The 17,551-nt window shown below is 49.4% G+C and overlaps 1 protein-coding gene across 1 annotated transcript in view; it reads left to right on the top strand.

Moving 5' to 3' along the window:
- The first annotated feature begins 1,339 nt into the window (after positions 1–1,339).
- TPCN1 (two pore segment channel 1) overlaps positions 1,340–17,551 on the top strand; it is a 45,058-nt gene continuing 28,846 nt past the window's right edge. The window contains exon 1 of the mRNA XM_086473940.1: positions 1,340–1,499. Coding sequence (XP_086330066.1) covers positions 1,388–1,499 — 112 coding nt within the window. The 5' untranslated portion in view covers positions 1,340–1,387. The remainder of the gene's footprint in view (positions 1,500–17,551) is intronic.

Here is a 17,551-nt window from a genome sequence, read left to right as displayed (position 1 = left end):
TTACCCAATGACGAGACCATGTGCGGGAGGGAGGAGGAGGAGGAGGCGGGAATAATCCGGATCCTCTCTCAGGGGCCGAGGGCTGGCGGTGGGCGGGGTGAAGAGGGCCCGGAGCGTGGATTGGCGGAAGGGTGGGAGGCTCGGCCTCTCCGGGAGAGGCCCGCGCCGCCTCGGCCAATGAGAGGCGGCGGAGGGGGGGAGCCGCGCGCGCCGGGCGCTGAGGAGAGGTGTCGCAGCGGCCGCGGGTGCCGGTTCGGCGGGGCCGGGCCGGGCCGTGTCCGGGTGGCGGCGGCGGGGGGTCCCCGGGGGCCGCAGGCAGGAGGCGCTGGCGGGGGGCAGGCTCAGCTGCGGGCCGCCCGAGGGCTCCGCAGAAACGGGAGCGGGGGGCGGCGGGGCCGGTTTGCGCGGGCCGGGGGCGGTGAGGCCGGGGGGAGCCCGGAGCGGGGGCCGCGGTGGGGCCTCCACAGCGCGGTGACAGCCCCGTCTCGGTGTCCCTCTCTCCTAGGCCGCGGGAGGAGCCCGGTGCCGGTCGCTCTGCCTGCTTGCCCGGTCGTGAGGGTCCGCCGCGAAGGCTTGACGTCCCGGCCGCCGGTGCCCCCCTGCGGGCGCGGGGCGGCTCGGCCCGGGGTCGGTGCTGAGCAGCGGCGCGGTCGGCCTGTTGCTGAGGGAGATGCGGCCTCCGCCGTGACTTCTTCCCGCCCTCGCCACGGCCTGCGAGGAAGGAGACGGGGAGAGCGGCAGCTCCGTGGCGGCCCCGGTTGTGGAGCGTCCCTGTAACGCTGTGCAGGGCCTGCGTGGTTTTTCTTTTCCTCCACCTTTTAAAGAAATCCATGTGACAGTGACATCACCCAGTTAAAAAGCCTACGGGAACTTCACGTGTGCAGACTCAAACTGGCTTCTTTTTCTCCCTCTTTCCCCTCCCCACCTGAAATCGAGGCGTTTTGGCACGACGCGGGGGGAAGAGCCGTGTGTGACAGTGACACTTAGCATCATGCTGGCTCTGGATGCGTCGCGCCCGCCTGCTTCTTGTGCTGAGTGCTCAGGAGTTTTGTCAAGAAGCACTTTCTTTTGCTTCCATGCTGTACTGTGAGCCCTGCACTGGCTGGAACAGGCAGCCCAGCCCTGACTTTTTTGAGTTTAGCTGTTGCATAAATAGCGTCGTTGAGGCTAGCGCTGCTTTTCAACGCAAATAACGAGATCCTTTTTTTTTTTTGAACTGTGGTCTCCAGAGATGGGTACACATACCTTTACATTCTCATGTCTGGAAGACACCCCTGATGGAAGACTTTCTGGGGAGAGTTTTTGACATAGGGGCTTCTCAAGTGGAACTGAAAAAGGTGTTATTTAAAGTCCTGGGAGTGGGAGTTCTCGTCTCTGAAGGGACAGGATGGCGGTGAGCATGGATGACGACGTCCCCCTCATCCTCACCCTGGACGACAGCGGCAGCAGCGCCTCAGCCCCTCTGGATGACCTGGATCGGGACGAGCTGCCTAACGAAAGTAAGCTCGCTTTGTCGTTGGCCCCCGCCCGCCCTGGTGGCCCTGCTTGCTTCCCTCTGTGCGGCGCCTGCTCTTTCTTGCGCTTGCCGGGACCTGGAACTCTCAGAGCCGCCATCCAGCATCCCTGCCTGATCAAATCCGAGTAGGAAGTTGCTGATTGTGTTGCTTGTTCACTCGCAGCGCCTGTGTCACACCGGGAGGGCGGAGGGTGCTGGATGGACGGGTCCTACCGATGCCGTTTCTAACGTACTTTTTTCTTTTTGTGGTTTCCGTGTAATAACCTGTGACCTCGTTGTCCTTAAGCTCAACTCCCCTTTCCTGCACACTGGCCCAGAGCGTCTCCTTGTCTTGGCATTGGCCCCCGTGCCGTGCCGCTGGCCCGAGCTGTCACGTGCAGCAGCTGCAGTTGTGTCATGTTGTGTTTTCCTAACGCCATAAAGCATCTGTCTTGGCAACTGTTGTTTTGCCTATTTCTAGTTTACCTTCTGATTTTTGCAGCAGGGAAAGTGGTACCTGTTGATAAATCCGTTTAACATCTTTATTGCGTTCTTATCAAAGAGCCTGGAGTACTTTTAGACTATATATTCGTACTGCTCATAGCCCCAGGTGTTTAGTGAGACAGAGCCAGGCTCTCAGTGTTGGGAGGGGGAAAACAAAAGCCCCCATCTCTTAGAAGCATTGCTTTCTCCTCGGTATACCTTCATTAAAGCCACCACCTCTCGGTGGGCGAGATGAGACAGAAACTCTGTGTGTTTCTGGTTCATGTTTACCTCGCGGGATGTGTTTGAGCAGTTTTGTCCCAACGCATCCCTTTGACTTCCCGTTGACATTGCAGGTCTGGGCGCAAGTCTTGTGATCGCATTCAAGCCCTGGCTGCCACAAGCCTGACCTCTGTAACAGATAAATCATCTCCTGGCCTGGCATCCCTCTTTCCTATGTTATACCTGTTCCATACTGCCTCTGTGACTCTGTGATTTGATCTCTCTGTTGCAATCACACGGGTTAATTTTCTCCTGCTGTGACTTCCTGAGACAGTAGCTAGTTTCTGACAATCAAGATTCCTCCTCCCTCCTCCTCCTCCTCCTCCTCCTCCTCCTCCTCCTCCTCCTCCTCCTCCTCCTCCTCCTCCTCCTCCTCCTCCTCCTCCTCCTCCTCCTCCTCCTCCTCCTCCTCCTCCTCCTCCTCCTCCTCTCCCACCCCTGCAATACACATCCCGGGCTAAAGTGCCCAGTTGACTTTCTCTGCGCTCTGCTGCATCGTTGCTCCATTGCCTCTGCTCTATTGCGTGTTTGTCTTTTGAAGTTTAGCTCTCTATTTTTAATAACAGAAGAGATAATGCTTCCTCTGTCCACTGGTGTATTTATAGGCTTTCTTGTGACTAATTTTAATCAGTCTTCTCTCATCCTTTTCTTCCACCCGCCTCCCATCCCGTTAAAGGAGTCGTGTGACGTTTATCGTTTGGTTAAAGCCAACGTGACTGTGTTAGAGCAGAAGCATGAGAATGAATGTATTAATAAATACAAATATTTCACAATCTGCTTCCCTTGAAATACAGGGAAATTGTTTAGGGACCAATTTTGTGCTTCTTAAAAGATCGCTGTGTGGTTTTGGAGAATTCATTGCCTGGAATTCTTCGAATGAAAAGTCTCTTGGTATTGAAGAACCGTTATTTTGCTGTATGTTTTAATCGCTGTTAAAGTTGAATTTGCTGGAAGAATGGAAAGCTTATTCTATGCAAGTGATACCAAATGATACGGAGCCTTCTGAAGCCAGTGGGTGCTGCGGGAGCGGGATGAAAGATTAGGGAGGAAGGCTGGCGTAAACAACTTGAAAGGCACGTTTATCTCTGCGGAGCGGGAAGCTTAAATCAGCGAGCGAGCAGGCTGACGCCGTCACACGCAGCTTTCCTCTTTGCCTGCAAAGAAAATGTGCTGTGAAATGCAGCAAAGTTGTCTCTCGGGGAGGCTGCGCGGGATTCAAATGTCCCCCCTCTGCTCTGCCTCTGCTGAGGACTGAAATGACATTAACAGAGCCGCGTAATTTCACCTTTTTGTTCAGAGGCTTGTCTTTTTCGGGGAAAAAGAATGTGCGAGAAGTCCTTTTCGGGAGAGGGAGAGCCTGCCAGGGTGATGATGAGGGCACAGGGACAGGGAAGGTCAGGAGGCTGTTTCTTTCCTTTTTTTGTCTTCCTTGTGCCTAAACTCTCTTCTAAACAGCCAGAATTTGGGGGAGTAGCTCACTTTTTACTGTGCCTGACCTTCGACTCCTAAGGATTTGGTGGTGGGTTAAACCCAAAGCTTTTATCTAAGTGTGTCCCCAGATCCCAGCTGGGACTGTTTGCAGTGAAGGACCCGTCATCTTCTTCCCAGGTGACAACTCTCATGTTTTTTAGGGAACTTCTTGTGCTTTTCTAAAAAAAAACCAAACTTGATCCATGATGTACCTTTGTTACAATCAGGTCCTCGGTTAAATTAATTTCTACTTTTGGACTCTTGGTGTTGATTGTGTGGAAATGCAGACAAGTTACTGGGTTGAAATAAGTAGTCGTGGAGGTTTCTGAAAGCGAGCCTGTAAGCAGAAAGGACTAAAGTGCAGGAGTTCCTTTCCAAACCTTGCAGAAAAGTCCTTTTCTGGGTAGGTGAATGTCTTGGGGTTAGAAGAAAAGGAAACTAAATGAGAAAACTGTGTGGAAAATTACACTCTTAAAGACAATGTCCGGCTGCTAAAATTAATCTCCCTAATTGTACAGCTCGTAAGCACTTAATGGGGAAAATACTTGGGTGGGGAGGAATATTAAAACTCTGCCTTGCTTGGCTTGTGCTGGGACACACGTCTTCCAGGGAGCTCCCGTCGACAGCCGCAGCGGAAGGCCAGAATCCCGCAAAGTTGACGGGAACTCCGACCGCATCCAGAAGGATGTGGTCCCTGCAGTGCCGGCGGTTTTCTGACCACAACGGGTAGGACTGTGGTGCTGGGTAATTTTTCTTTCAAGCTCCAACAGCTGAAGGAGAGAGAGAGAGAGAGAAGTGCTTTCATCACTTCAATCCACGCTAATTAATATGACACTGCCCTTCCCTAGTACATCTTATCTGCGAATCTCCGGGTGCTGTACACGCTCTAATTGAGCTTCCCAGCACCTGGCTGAGCTGAATGACTAATATTAAACTGAATTTCTGGAGAAGGCGAAAATGGGGGTGCGTGACCTTTCCCAAAATCACGTGAGAAGCAGCCGGGGCTTGGTGATTTCCCGTCCCTCACCCAAACTCCTGGGAAGCGTTCGAAGGGGGTTCTCAAAATATCTCAGAGTGCGAGGTGTGTTTTCCATAGACAAAGGCAGCACGGATAGCCTTGAAACTCTAGGACAGTGCCTCTCTCTCCTTGAGCTGATGGGAACTATAAGCAATAAATGAGTGCACATTGATTTATTCTGTATTAGATCAGATACAAGATTCTCCTTTGCCTCCTGCATGGAAATTGCTGTAGCCTCAAGTGGAGTTTTAGTGTGTTCAGAGCAGAAAGTACAGCTCAAAGTGTTGTACAGGGAACAATAAGATATTGTATGTCTGTTTCTCCCACACAATGGATTATGGCAAGTGGAAGAAGTCATCTTTAAACTCTGGGTTTTTACAAGAAAGCAACTGCGTCTGCTATTAAGGTAAAAATGAATTATTGTATGCGCGTGGGGAGGTGGGGGGAGCGACTGCAAAGCGAAGTGTGATGTTTTCTAGAAGGATTGTTGGAAAATGGGAAGTTACAACTTTGAATGTTGAGGTTTCAGCTGAGCCGTTCCAATCTCAGTGCCTGCCGTCTGAAGAGTACGTTCTCAGGAAGACTAGAGCCAGCCTGGCCTTTTGGGGAGAAGAGAATTGCTGACACACGTGCCCCCGTGCCCTGCTGCGAAGGAGCTGGTGGCCCGAAGTGCAGAAAGAAAATGACATTTCGCTGCTGGTGACGTTGAAGGGGCTGCCCAAGGTGTGCTTGGTGAGGAATGTGGCTTTGGCCAAGGAAAGCAGTGGCTGCCTCCAGGGCTCTTGGTTGTGCCTCTGAAACGGCGTGTGGTGTGCGCTCTGCTCCCCGGAGCCCCTCGAGGGAGGGCCTCTCCCCTTGCCGGGCTTCTGCTCGTCAGCCCAGCTCCTTAACGAAGCGTTCGGAGGAGCTTTCGGCAAAGCTGTTCTCTTTGTAATCGGCTGATGGAAACTCCTGAGAGGTTTCTGGACGCAGAGCCTACTTGTGGCGTTGATGGAGGTTGTATACAACAAACCTGTCTTATTTGAAAAAATTTGCATTGGCTAATCCACAGGTAGACCTGTGCTTTTGGGGGTGGCCCGGGGCTTTTGGGGGTTGTTCTTTTGAGACATATGAGCCACCGGGATTTGGATGTGTTCAGTGACCAGTGCAACCTGAAGTGATGTAATGCTCTTCTGTGCTGGATCTGGCTCCAGAACAGTGAGAGAAAGTCCGTCCATTGAGCCCACAGCTTCAGCTCAGCTGCTCAGTGAGTCCCTGCTCTTCAAACATCTCTGTTGCCACCTTCCTACTGCTGCTTCCTGTACTGCCGTCCGTGCATGAAAGAGGTTTCCAGGTGTAAAACAGGAGGTTTCCAGGTGTAAAACAGGAGGTTTCCAGGTGTAAAACAAGTGACGTTTTCTGATGGGCTGAGGGAGCAAGCTGAGGGTCAGTACCCGAGCTTTGGTGAAGTTCTGCAGCCACACGAGTTCTTAGTAGCTGTGCTTCTTGAGAAACCACTGTAATTGATGTGAAAGCATTCAGGCTTTGCTATCTTTGAAGGAAAATAGGCATTTTAAATGTCAGCCATCTAGTAGATTTAGTAAATCCTTCGGGATCTGTAGTTTTTTTATCCTTGTGTGAAAGTAAGGGTTTCCAAGGTTGGTTATTTGGACTTGGGCACTAGTTATGCTGCAGCTAATGGGTGTGAAGGAATAGGGGACGAGGGAGCAAGCAAACGCTTGCGATGGACCTGGCAGATCCCAGGATCTCTTAAGCAGCCTTTTGGATTATCTGGTGGCTTTCTTGGATGCCACGCAGGATATTTTCTGGCGTCACGGCTCCTAGTTCTGCCGATTTGCCTTTCATTAGTTCCAGCAGCAGTGCTTCCGCTGCCACGTGTAGAGGTGAAGCACGGCCAGAGCCCAGGACTGGGACCTCATTTTTGGAAGCAGTCTAATTCTGCTGTGGAAGCCGCTCCTCCTTGTACCTGGGGTAAGTCAGTTAAGGTCACGGTGGTTAACACGTCTCGTCTGTAAAGTGGAGGCTACACCTTTCATGGAAGTGGGCAGGTAGGCTTCGTTTCTTTGTTTTGCAGAGGTGCTGTTTTGCATTGCTGTGCACGATTTGTTTATCTTCGTAGGTACTTGTTTAAAATTTATATAGAGAGGAATTTTTTCTGAAACACAAGTGGTAGTTTGGTGCTGGATTGTTGTTTATGCCTCTGGAAGTCTCATTTCTCCAACCTAACAGCCTTGCAGTTTGCAACTTCTGCCAGTGCTTCTCTAATCCTTTCCTGGCCTAGATGACTTGTAATGAATGTTTTAAGCAAGCAAGGCGAAGCAAAACTGGCTCTGAGATGAGTGAGGGGTGAAAATCTTGGAAAGGGAAATGAACACCCAAAACATAAGGAGATTATTGTTTTCTCCTTCAGTACAATTCGTTTCCCTGGGTGATGAGCTCTATAAACTCACAGGCTGCTTCTTAGGAGGTGTTTGGTATCATTTGATATGATATTAGAAATAGTGGGAAATGTGTTTCTGCTCTTAAGTTCCAAATGCATCATCCCCTGGAATCTCATTTATCCTGAGAATTTAGGTTTTAAGGCAGGACTGCTCGCCTCGGCCGCGCTGTAACGAGAGGGCAGAGCTGGTACCTTTGGTTCGAGAGAAACAGCGCTGGGTAGTCCAGAACTCACAAAAGCAGTTGTATCGAGACATTCTCAATGTGACTCTGTAAATATGATACCTGTAGAGAAGAACCACGAGCAGAGTGAAGTACCAGGAGGTATTGTGGGCTGCAGTTATCTTGTGGGTTTTTTTTTTTTCGAGCCTGCCTTGTTTTCTTAGCCCTGCAGGAGATCAGTTTGCACAATGCACACATTGTGTGTTTCACAGTAGGATGCTTTGTCAAACAGAATCTCTGCGCTGTTGGCTCTTTCCCCGCAGTTAAAAAAAAAAAATAATAAAATCCTAGTGATTTCCTCTTGAATGCCCCATGCTGTTCAAATCTGAGCGAGTAAAAGCGTAAAGAAGGCAAAGAAGACTTGGGTTAGTGCTCCATTATCCTGGAGTCAAATGGTTCTTTCTCCTTTGTCATCTCCCGGAGCACTGGCGGTGGATGTCATCTTTCGTGCGCGCTCGCTGTCGATTGGGGAGGGTGCTGCAGAGTGGGGCGAGGAGTCTGGAAGCTTCTTCTCACGCTTTCCGTGAAGACAGGAGTAATGACCTTGATGCTTTGAGGGAGGGAGCCCGTTCCCTTCGTGTCTCTTCTCTGGTCCACAGCTCGCATCTCTTTGGCACGTGAGCAGAAGAACGGGCCGGGCTAAGTGTTTTCTCCCCGAGCTGATTGCTTTAGGTGGAAGATGAGGGGGCGAGGGCGTGCGCTACGGCATCGGAGGGCTCTGCTTTTCGAACAGGTGGTCCTGGGGCTATAAAAGATGTTGAGGAGTTTGGAAGTGTTCTAGCTGCAATTTTAAATCGACAGCTTTCCAGCTCTAACCGGTCACTCCTCAGCCACCGCAGCTGACTTGGGAACATTTGGCTCGGGAAGCGGAACAACAGTTGGAAACAAATAGCGATTAGTTTTTTCATGGCTTCCCAGGGAATGCATCAGTTTGTTAGGTTTTTTTCCCCTAATTTTTGTGGTTCCTGTGGATTTTTAAGGCACTGTAGATGCAGGATGTTCAGTTTAGCCAAGCTTGCTTACTGGCACATTAAAATGAGCAAAGGCTGAGCACGCTGAGTTCACTCATCATAACCAATATGATGCTTCTCAGAACTTCCTTTGCCCTTGGTATCTTCACCGAGGAATCCTGCCTGCTGCCGTCAGCCCCCCTGCGTTGAAATCCCATTTTACCCATTTGACTGCTGTAAGAAGTGCTGTATAAACTAAACAGGAGCATCTGTGAAGTGGTTAGAGTTGTTGTTGATTGCCTTTTCCTTATTGCCTTCAGGGGATTTGAGCTTGAATTTGCTGGAAGTAGAATTTATGAGCCAGAACACTCCATTTCTGATCCTGGAGCTGGGAAAAGTGTGGTGAATTTGATAGGTCTTTCTCGTGCCTCAAATGTCTCTGGCTTTTGATCTGGACCTTGCAGAGCTCTCCCTGTGTCTTTAGCATAATTGCTTTTCGCGTGTGGAGAAGATGCCTGGTTTTTACATGACTGCTTTCTTTATGGAGAGCTGTAGGAGCAGCTTTAGGATTTCATCCATCTGCTTCTAGTGAGCAGTTCGGCAGGGAGCCGGTGCACCTGTACTGCGGTCTTTTCACCTGGGAGAGAGGGAGGCGGGAGAGGTGTGCTTGTGTTGATCCACCGCGGCACTGCGTGGTTGATGAACGATCCCGAGGTTGACGAGAGGAGGCTGCTGTGATTTGAATCGTAGTGTGGGGGTTGGAAGCTTGTATCCAGTGCTGCTTTTATAACCACGATCTGGTGGTGGCTGTTTGGAACAAAAGGCTTTTCTTTTCCTGCTTATGTGAGGGAATAAAATTGGGGATGTATCTCTGTGCACAGCGGTGTTAAACCCTCTGATTCTGTGGGGCCGGACACCTTAGGTACTACTCTGTTACGTTTGCTGTGTGACTGCCTACCACGCACGTCTGTGTGTATGTTGTCATCTGGGAATTTCTGATCACCTCTATTTCATTCTCACTGTAACTGTTTTTTCTGAGAACACTTTCACTATCCTCAGTGGATTTGGGAAAGTTTATTGTACAAAAGTAATGTAGCCTGCTAAAGGCTTTCCCTAGAAAGCACAAATATGTTCCTGCTCTTCGTTAACTAAATGAAGAAATGCCTGTAGAATTCAGACGAAGTGATCAATCCTGCGAGTGGGAGCACTGAAAACTCCCCAGGGTCAAATTGTACTGGTGAGTTGGTGATGTCGTTTACGGGATAATCAGAGGTGGGAGGAGGAAGGAGGGGATGCCATCCTCTACAGCTGGTGCTTTTGCGGCCGCTGGCTGTAGGCGTGGGGCTCCAAAGGAGCAGTAGAAAGGCAGAAGTTTTGGCTAGTAGAATATTTCCGCAGTCTGTCCCCTTTTTTTCTGTGGCACGGTCACCCTGCCTGGAGGGGATCTGTGCCTGGTGAGAGGCACAAGAGCTGTAGTGTAATCCATCTTGTAAATGCGGTGTTCCTACAACACAAAGCAGCGGTGTCCAGCTGGTTATTTAGTTAGCTACTGGTGAGTCACTGCAGAAGTAGGAAAATGCTGCGGTTTGCTGCCCATTTGGTTGTTTTGCGTGGTGCAGAGGGGAACATTGTTTCTCCGGGTTGCTGAGCAGACCAGAAGTACTGGAAATGTGATTGAAGAGAGAGGAATGCTGAGACTGGTTTGCTCTGTGGCTCTGCCTTGCTACCTGCAAGTAATGTTAAATGTTCTGCTTTTTCTGAACTACTGGTGCAAACAAGTGACCGCTTTGGTCCTGCCTGTATTAAGTAAACGCTCACAAGCAACTTACTAAGGAGAATTTTGGCGTCAGGGTCGGGGGAAGTGACCAAGGCAAGGCCCCTTGCTTTCAAATACAGGACCTTACCTCTAGTGGCTGCAAAGGGGACGACTTCAAAACGCTGAAAAGTGTTCATATACTTCAAGAGAGCGCAAATGCATACAGACTGAAAATGCTAATGGAAGCTTTAAAGCTGTTGGAGAGGCAGCAAAAAGTACAGACATGCCTGTGCTGGCTGACGTGAAAGCAGCTACACCACTATACAGCAAACCAAGAACTAGAAACTGGGAGTGGAAGAAATAAATGAGGAGAGGTGTGGTCAGCAGAGTTAAAGGTGCTCTAAAGGACTTGAGAAATAAAAACACATGTTAAGTGATACCAGCCTGGTAGGAATTCAAGGTTGAATATGGGTCAGTAACACTACGGGAAAGCTCAAGAAATACTGTAAGTATTCTTTATTGTTGAACAGCCAGATGACCTCGTCATCGTATGATCTGTTGTTCCATTCTCACAGTAAATAAAGTAGAGGTTGAGCAGCTGGTTCTAAAGGTAGGCAGTTAGAAATCAGCAGATGATAGGATCTGGAAGGGAAAAAAAAAAAAGAAAGAAGCAATTTGTGATCAAGTTAGGAGATGCCATAGGTTGAGGGCGTAGTAAGAGTGAGGAGGGGAGCTTTAGTGGTTAGGATTACTCGCTAATTTGGATGCCAGCAAGCCGCCTGCGTATTGCTGTGACCAACTAGTGTCATGCATCTGCAAGGAGAGGGCTGCCTGGGTGAGCAGGGAGGCTGAGATGGGTCTGACTTCATGAGCAACTGAGCTGAAAGTGGGACGCTTGTCCAGTGGGACGGTGATTTATTCCTTGGTCCCTGCAATAAGCATGGTAATTCGGGTAGGTGGGTAGGTAGGTGATGTTGCCACCCGTGCTGGCTCTGGAGTAATCATTGTGTTCATGCTTGGTGTGTTTCTAGTGCCCTTGCTCCAGCTCATCCGGGATCCAAGAGGCCTTGAAGGTAGCTTCAGTAACTGGGTAACAGTGGAATTGTGTCTGTTGGTTGAAGCTGGGGAAATTCAGACAAGGAATAAGGCACGTATTTGACAGTGTGGTTAATGTTTGGAACCACTTTGTAAGAGCTGGAGAGGGTTCTGCAGTGCTGGAAGACTTTGAAGTCAAAATTGTCCGTTTTCTGAAGGTACGGTTCTGTATGAGGACTGTAGGACTTGAAGTAGGGACCAGTTGAGGGAAAGCCCTCTGGCAGCCGGTTTGCAGATGTCAGACTAATGGTTTAACTCCTTCCTTCCTCTCCAGCCATTACATGCAACCTCTTCAGTTCCTGCCAGCAGCAGCTTCCACCAAATGGGCAGAAGTCTTTTTTTCTGCTTAATGGGGAGCAGTTACGCAGCACTAGAGGCTGGGGTTTCCCCCACTCCTTTACATGCATCTTCCTCCTCCGAAGCTGGCGGCTTCCCTTTCCTGGCTGAGACACAACGATGAGGCAGAGGAGATGCGGCAGTGTTGTGTTTCAGAAGAACCGGTGCGGTGGGCTCTTGCTCCAATACCACAAAACACAATTACCTACTTCTTACTATCGTACCACAATAAATAACTTTCGCTGGTCTCAGCCTGTCGTGGTGAGTCATTAGAGGTTGGACATGATATTGTTATTTAACTTAATTTATCTCATTTTCTTGCTATCCCTCTCCCTTTAGGGCACAAAGGTCAGTATGGCCCGTACCTTGTTACTACCTACTCCGTTCTAGTCCTGCTGCAGTGCTGGGTGGCCCCGCGGGAGGTTTATTGCCCAGACTAATACTGGTTTCTCACACAGGGGAAGCGCTTCCACTCTGCTTCCCAGCGCTAACTTTGCGACTTCCCCGGAGAGCGGCTGGCGGCTGGAGCTGGCAGTCGGACCTGGCAGCGCACCCGTTCGTTAGAAAGGCCAGATTGCTGCTTAATCCAACGTCTTTCCAAACTGCATCGGGAAAAGCCAAAGGCTCTGCTTTGGAGAATTGAAATGAGGAACGTGCTCTTAAAATGCTGACGTCGCATTGTTACCGGCGCTAAAGCAGATCTTTGCCATGTTAAAACCATGCAGCGTCGGTTTCCCTTTTTGGAACAAAAAGAGGAAATTCATGTAACAGGATGTGTTAAAGGAATGCTCTATCTGAGGGATTTTGGTGTTGTCTCTTTCTGTTATTTCCTCAACAATTACGAATTATAAATACGTGTATGTGTGTGTATTTCATGTCTGGCCTCTCTCATGAGCCGTAGCCTTAGGCAGAGCTTGTCTCTTTTTTTTTTTTTTTTTTTTTTTTTTTTTAAATTTTGGTTCACAAAAACTTTATTTCTAATTGTTTTTTCCATTCAAAATTAGTTGTTTCACAGAGCCCCTCCATGGCTCAGATATTTAACCCCGGTTACAGAATAATTTTATCTCTGTGTCTGTAAAGCCCTTGTTGCTGCGATATGATCGGACTGACAAGATTGTAGAGTATATTAGTTGCTAAAAGGACGGGTAATGTAAGGTTGTAGATGATCCTTCTGTTGTGGCTTTGGCTTCTCCTTTTTGTGGTATGGAAGTTCATTTGTCAAGATCAGAAATAAAGGATATGAAACCGGCAGCAATTTGGCTTAACACACGAGCGAGATTCTTAATTATATTTCCCTAATGCAACCTTTCCTTTTATGTGAGTTTTCACTGATTAAAAAAGCTTTGGTTTCGACTTTGCAGCTCTCTTAAGAAGCAGGTACTCCTGCGCTCCATGGTGTCAGACTGCGGGAGTGCCTGGCTCCGGCGCTCCGTGTGGTGTTTCACGGACTTTCTCGTGCAGGAGGGTTTAGTGACACATCTGTCGGAAAGCAGCTTTGTGGAAGAGGGCTTAGGCATGTGCTGGTTTGCGTGAGCTGCTGGAAGGGCATGCCGCTGAGGAGCAAGAGCTAGTGGGGTAGATCACGTTGTTCTTACAGGTTGCAGCTCTGTGAATCGAGGAGTGATCCTCCTCCAGTTCCCTGCTGACTGCTGCTGTGGGTTTTGAGCTGCACGCTCTGGCATACTCGTGAGCGACGGGAGGCTTTTCGGGGTCTGGCCGAAGCGATCTCCCTGCGGGTGACAAAGCATCTGTCAGTTCATCTTCAGCTGCCAAAACCTCTCGCTAGCCTAATTGTGGATCCCAAACATCCCGAAAGGCTGAGGTCTGTCTCTCTGCCTTTTGCTGCTGCGTGGTCGGGAGTGAAAATTGTCCAGCGATCAAAGATTTTTCTGGTCAAAACTTCCCACATCACATTGCAAGAGGGAGAAAAAAAAACAGAGTCCCAAAGTGATTCAGGGCTGAGATCAAAGGAGAGCAGGTGCCCTGTGGAGAAAAGGCAGTGAACTGCACAGATGAGGATCTCCAACCAACCGATCGTGGCTGGTGTAGACAGCTAAAATTATCCTCATCCTTATTTTCTGAGAAGCCTTTTACTTTTTTTTTTTTTTTCTTCTTCCTCCTTACAGATAACTCTTTTTGGCCCCAGCAGAGTGGTGCAGGAAGTCAGTGTCCCAGGCACCGCCATAGCTCATCCCCCGTTTCGAATGGTTAGTGAGCCGCACAGCGAATGGCTCACTACATAGAGGATCTGACCCACTCCGAGCAAGAGCTGGCTGGAGGCACGGCTTCTGCTGGGACACAACAATTTCCTACCACGCTTTAGCTCTTCTGCCGTTGCGTTCAGCTTGTGCATCAGGGTTTTTACATGTGTGCAGCGCAGATGTTAGCAAGGATACAGCGGTCCCCGAATTAAACAGTGCGGGGCTTAAGCTGTCGTCCGTATAAGAAGATAGGCAGCACGACTGATAAGAGGCAGTGATGTGTAAAAAGGGGCTTACCGTGCTGAGGGACATCTGCTCGTCCTTCATGTGGATTCCGCTCCCTGTAGCGTGGTGGATGATGGCACGAAGGGAGCGCGTGTTGGTGCCGTAGGAACTCGCTGGGTTTGGAATAAAGGCGAGGACGGTAGACTTGGGTCGCCTCGTACCACTAACAGGAAGTGGCCACGTCCATACTTTTTTTTTTTTTTAAAAAACCCCAACTTTTCTGTGTTCAATAGGAAGCTGAAGTGCCTTTATTTGTTGAGCTTCACAGCAAGCGAGTGCTGTGAGAATATAGTAAGACAAAGAGCCCTGAGGCCTTTGCATATGTTTCTGCTGTGCCGTCGTCTCTAAGGAAGAGCATGACTCAGTTACGCTGGCTTGAAACGTTCAGAAGAATATTATTTCTCTTGCAACAGAAGGGCTCGGCACTGCTCTCTGTTGGAGGTGCCCTGTTTTTCCTAGGCAACAAACTGATCGTCAATTGTTTAGACTTCCTCACGGCTGTTAAATTCCTTCCCATAACATCCCCTGAAAACAGGATGGGCGCTAGGATATTTGGGGCTGCAACGATCGGTCCTGCGATGCTGCTGTTGGCACGGCGCTGAACTGGCAGTCAGGCACTAAAGGCAGTGATTCCGCTCGCTGTCTCTCTCACCTCTGAGATGGGTGGCCAAGTGCCAAGCCAGCTGTGCTTTCCAGGCGGCTTCCAGCTTTTCTTCTCCCGGGTAGGTGAGTCTGGCCTTGAAGAGACACATGCATGCGTGTTCCTGCCTCAGCACTTGAAAAGAAAAGGAGCAGTTTCTTATCAACCGCATTGGAGCGGGGAAAGAAGATAAATCCTCTGGAGGTGAAGCCACACGGCATGAAAGCACTTGGAAGGGAAAATGCGGTCGTTGGTGCTGGTACGACTCCAACATGCTTGACACTTCGGGATCCTGCTGTTCCCTGGCCAGAGCTGCTGCTGGGCTTTGCCTGGACTGTGCTGTAGCACTGCTGAAGTCTTGGCTTTGGGACAGAAGGTGCCTGTACAGCTTGTGTTGGGGAAGGGTAGCCATCTACTGTGGTTCCTTTTTTTTTTTTTTCCATGGAATTGCATCTTCTGTGGCGGGCACTCCATGCTGTTCAGCTGATGAGGGCTTTCCCTGAGAGGGAGGTGTTTCTGGTTGATTTTGACAAGCAAATGCCATCCTCATTTTGCAACTGTGTTCTTCCTCACTCCAGCCTCAGGGAGCAAGAGTCAGCTTTAGCCAGCATGAGGATCCTGCTCTGGGACAGGTCTTGTACGTGAGGTCAGGAGGTCCAGGAACCCCACAGGCAGCTCTGGTGCTCCTGGGATCTCCCTTCCTCCGTGGGCTCGTGTTCAGTGTGCTGGATGCCTGGTTATGTTTCTTGTAAACCGAAAGCATGAGCTCTGTGACTAGCTGAGTTTAGGTGACTGGATACAAATACAGTCAAGATGGGTGATATAAGAAACAGAGGTGGTGTGGCAGCGAAGAATGCAGCAAAGCCTGGAAAGAAACAGCTCTGGTTAAATGGTGCAGCAGTCATTGCGATAAGGGCCTGCAACTGAGTAAATCACAGACTGCTTTGTGCCCTTTTCCCTGCCTGCAAAGGGGTTAGAGCCTCCCAGTGAGACCCTCGTGCTGGAAAGGGCGGGTTGCACGTCTGCGTGGACTCTTGCAGCAGACTTGTAAGACGTTTGCTCGACTCCAGGAGGTCACGTTTGCCTCGGACAGCCTGCACTGCTGGAAGTGTGTCCAGCTCCAATAGAAAAAGACACTGCTCCCATGAAAAAACAGGTGCTGGCAAGTGTGTTCCCTAACAGGGTTCTTCTAAAGAAGAAATAATGGCTGTAAGGCGAAGGGTGAATGCGAGAGCAGTTCTAACAGACAAGGTTGCAAGAAGGAAAGAAAGGACAAAGTTGGTACCAGCTCAATTTAATGAAGAAGGCACCTGATGGTTAACTGACAATTTAGCCTCCTCTTTCCCTCTCCTCCTCCTCTGTGGCCCGGTGGCTGGTGCACTGCAGAGTGTTTTGCCAGCTGGCCTGTCTCCGCTTGTCCAAGACGGCTCCTGGGGCTGCCCGGAGCACGTGCCCTGGTCAGCTCGACCTTTCCCGACTGCAGGAGGTAATGCCTTGCTTTTCTCTCTTGCTGCTCTATTTGGTGCATCCACTTGCAGGAACCTTGTAAGGCAATGTGAATGAAGGTGTGTCCCGTCTCCAAAGTCATATGTCCTTGGCGTTTCTTTTTTCGCCTATCAAAAGGAATATTACGTGCACATGCAACTCATTAGATGAGTAACTTACATATTGGTCTTACATTGACTACACGTGTGATGTGTAAACAGTATGAATGACAGAATTCACTATAAGAATATTTTAGCTGAGTTATGTCGCTTGCCCCGCCTTCCACGCAGTTAGCAGAGTTCTGTCGTCACAGATATACTCGCTAAAATAGCGTTATCCGGACAGGATGGCAACTAGCAACTCCATCCAGACGTTCCTCAACCTTTTAGGAGAGAGCTGGTAAGGTTTGGTTAAGGCACATGGCTTTGGAGTCAGTCAAGGAGCTAATTAGAGGCATCTCAGCCTGTTTCAGTGTAACGCCACGAAAAGTGTGTGCTATCTAGAAAGCAGAACATCTGGCGAACAGGCTAATGAGAGCCAGACTGGGGGAGCTCTGAGGCAAATGTAAGAGCTACCCTGTAGAGTTCGTTTATAACTCTTTCAATTTGTAGGAGGTTACTAGTTTGCTGGATTTTTAAAATTATTATAATTTATTAAAACAAAGGATCAAACAATGGAAGTCCAAATTGCCCAGTTTGACATAAAATAGCCTGGCTGGGAAGGGTGATTTCTCCCTGGTTCCTGTGAATGTTTTCTGTCCCTTTTTCCCCTCTTGGCTCTGCCCTCGAGATCCCCAGTGGCTGCATGAGCTCCTCCGAGTGAGAGGAGTTTGTTTGCTCTCTCAGCCAGTGGAGAGTTTTTCCTTCCCCTAAGCAGGGAATTTGTTTTGCAAAGGGAGAGGTTTGGGCTCGGGAAAGTTTATGCTCCTTCTCTTTCTTTCCTTTTTGTTTTTTTGGTTTTTATTGTAATGATGACATATGGAAACTATTTACACAGGAGCATGCTCTGCTGCACTGAATGGAAATGTTGGAGTCCCGGCAGTATCGTTCCGGATGCCTTGTGTAAGCAGCCAGCTGGTTTTGCTTTTTCTTTTTTTCTCTTTTCTTTTTTTTCCTCTCCCTCTCTCCCTTTTCAGGGAACGTCTGGGATAAGTTACACAAGTGTGGAAGGAAGCTTTGCCATCTGTGAACAGCTCGGTTTGTTTACTTTGTCATGCCCCTTGTACCGTGAACTTCACAAGTATCTGTTTTCTTTTTTTGCTGGGGGTGGGGGTGAAGACTCCTTGCTGTGACTAGTCAGCACTTGGACTCCTTTCCCATCAGTTGTTCATGTTTGCTGGTGAGCAAATTCTGCTCTATGCCAGAATAACAGAGCGTGGCACACGAAGCCTTGCT

Source organism: Leptosomus discolor, chromosome 16 (genome assembly GCF_034619465.1).
Source record: "Leptosomus discolor isolate bLepDis1 chromosome 16, bLepDis1.hap2, whole genome shotgun sequence".
Taxonomy (NCBI): Eukaryota; Metazoa; Chordata; class Aves; order Leptosomiformes; family Leptosomidae; genus Leptosomus; species Leptosomus discolor.
This window is presented reverse-complemented; position numbering and strand designations above follow the sequence as displayed.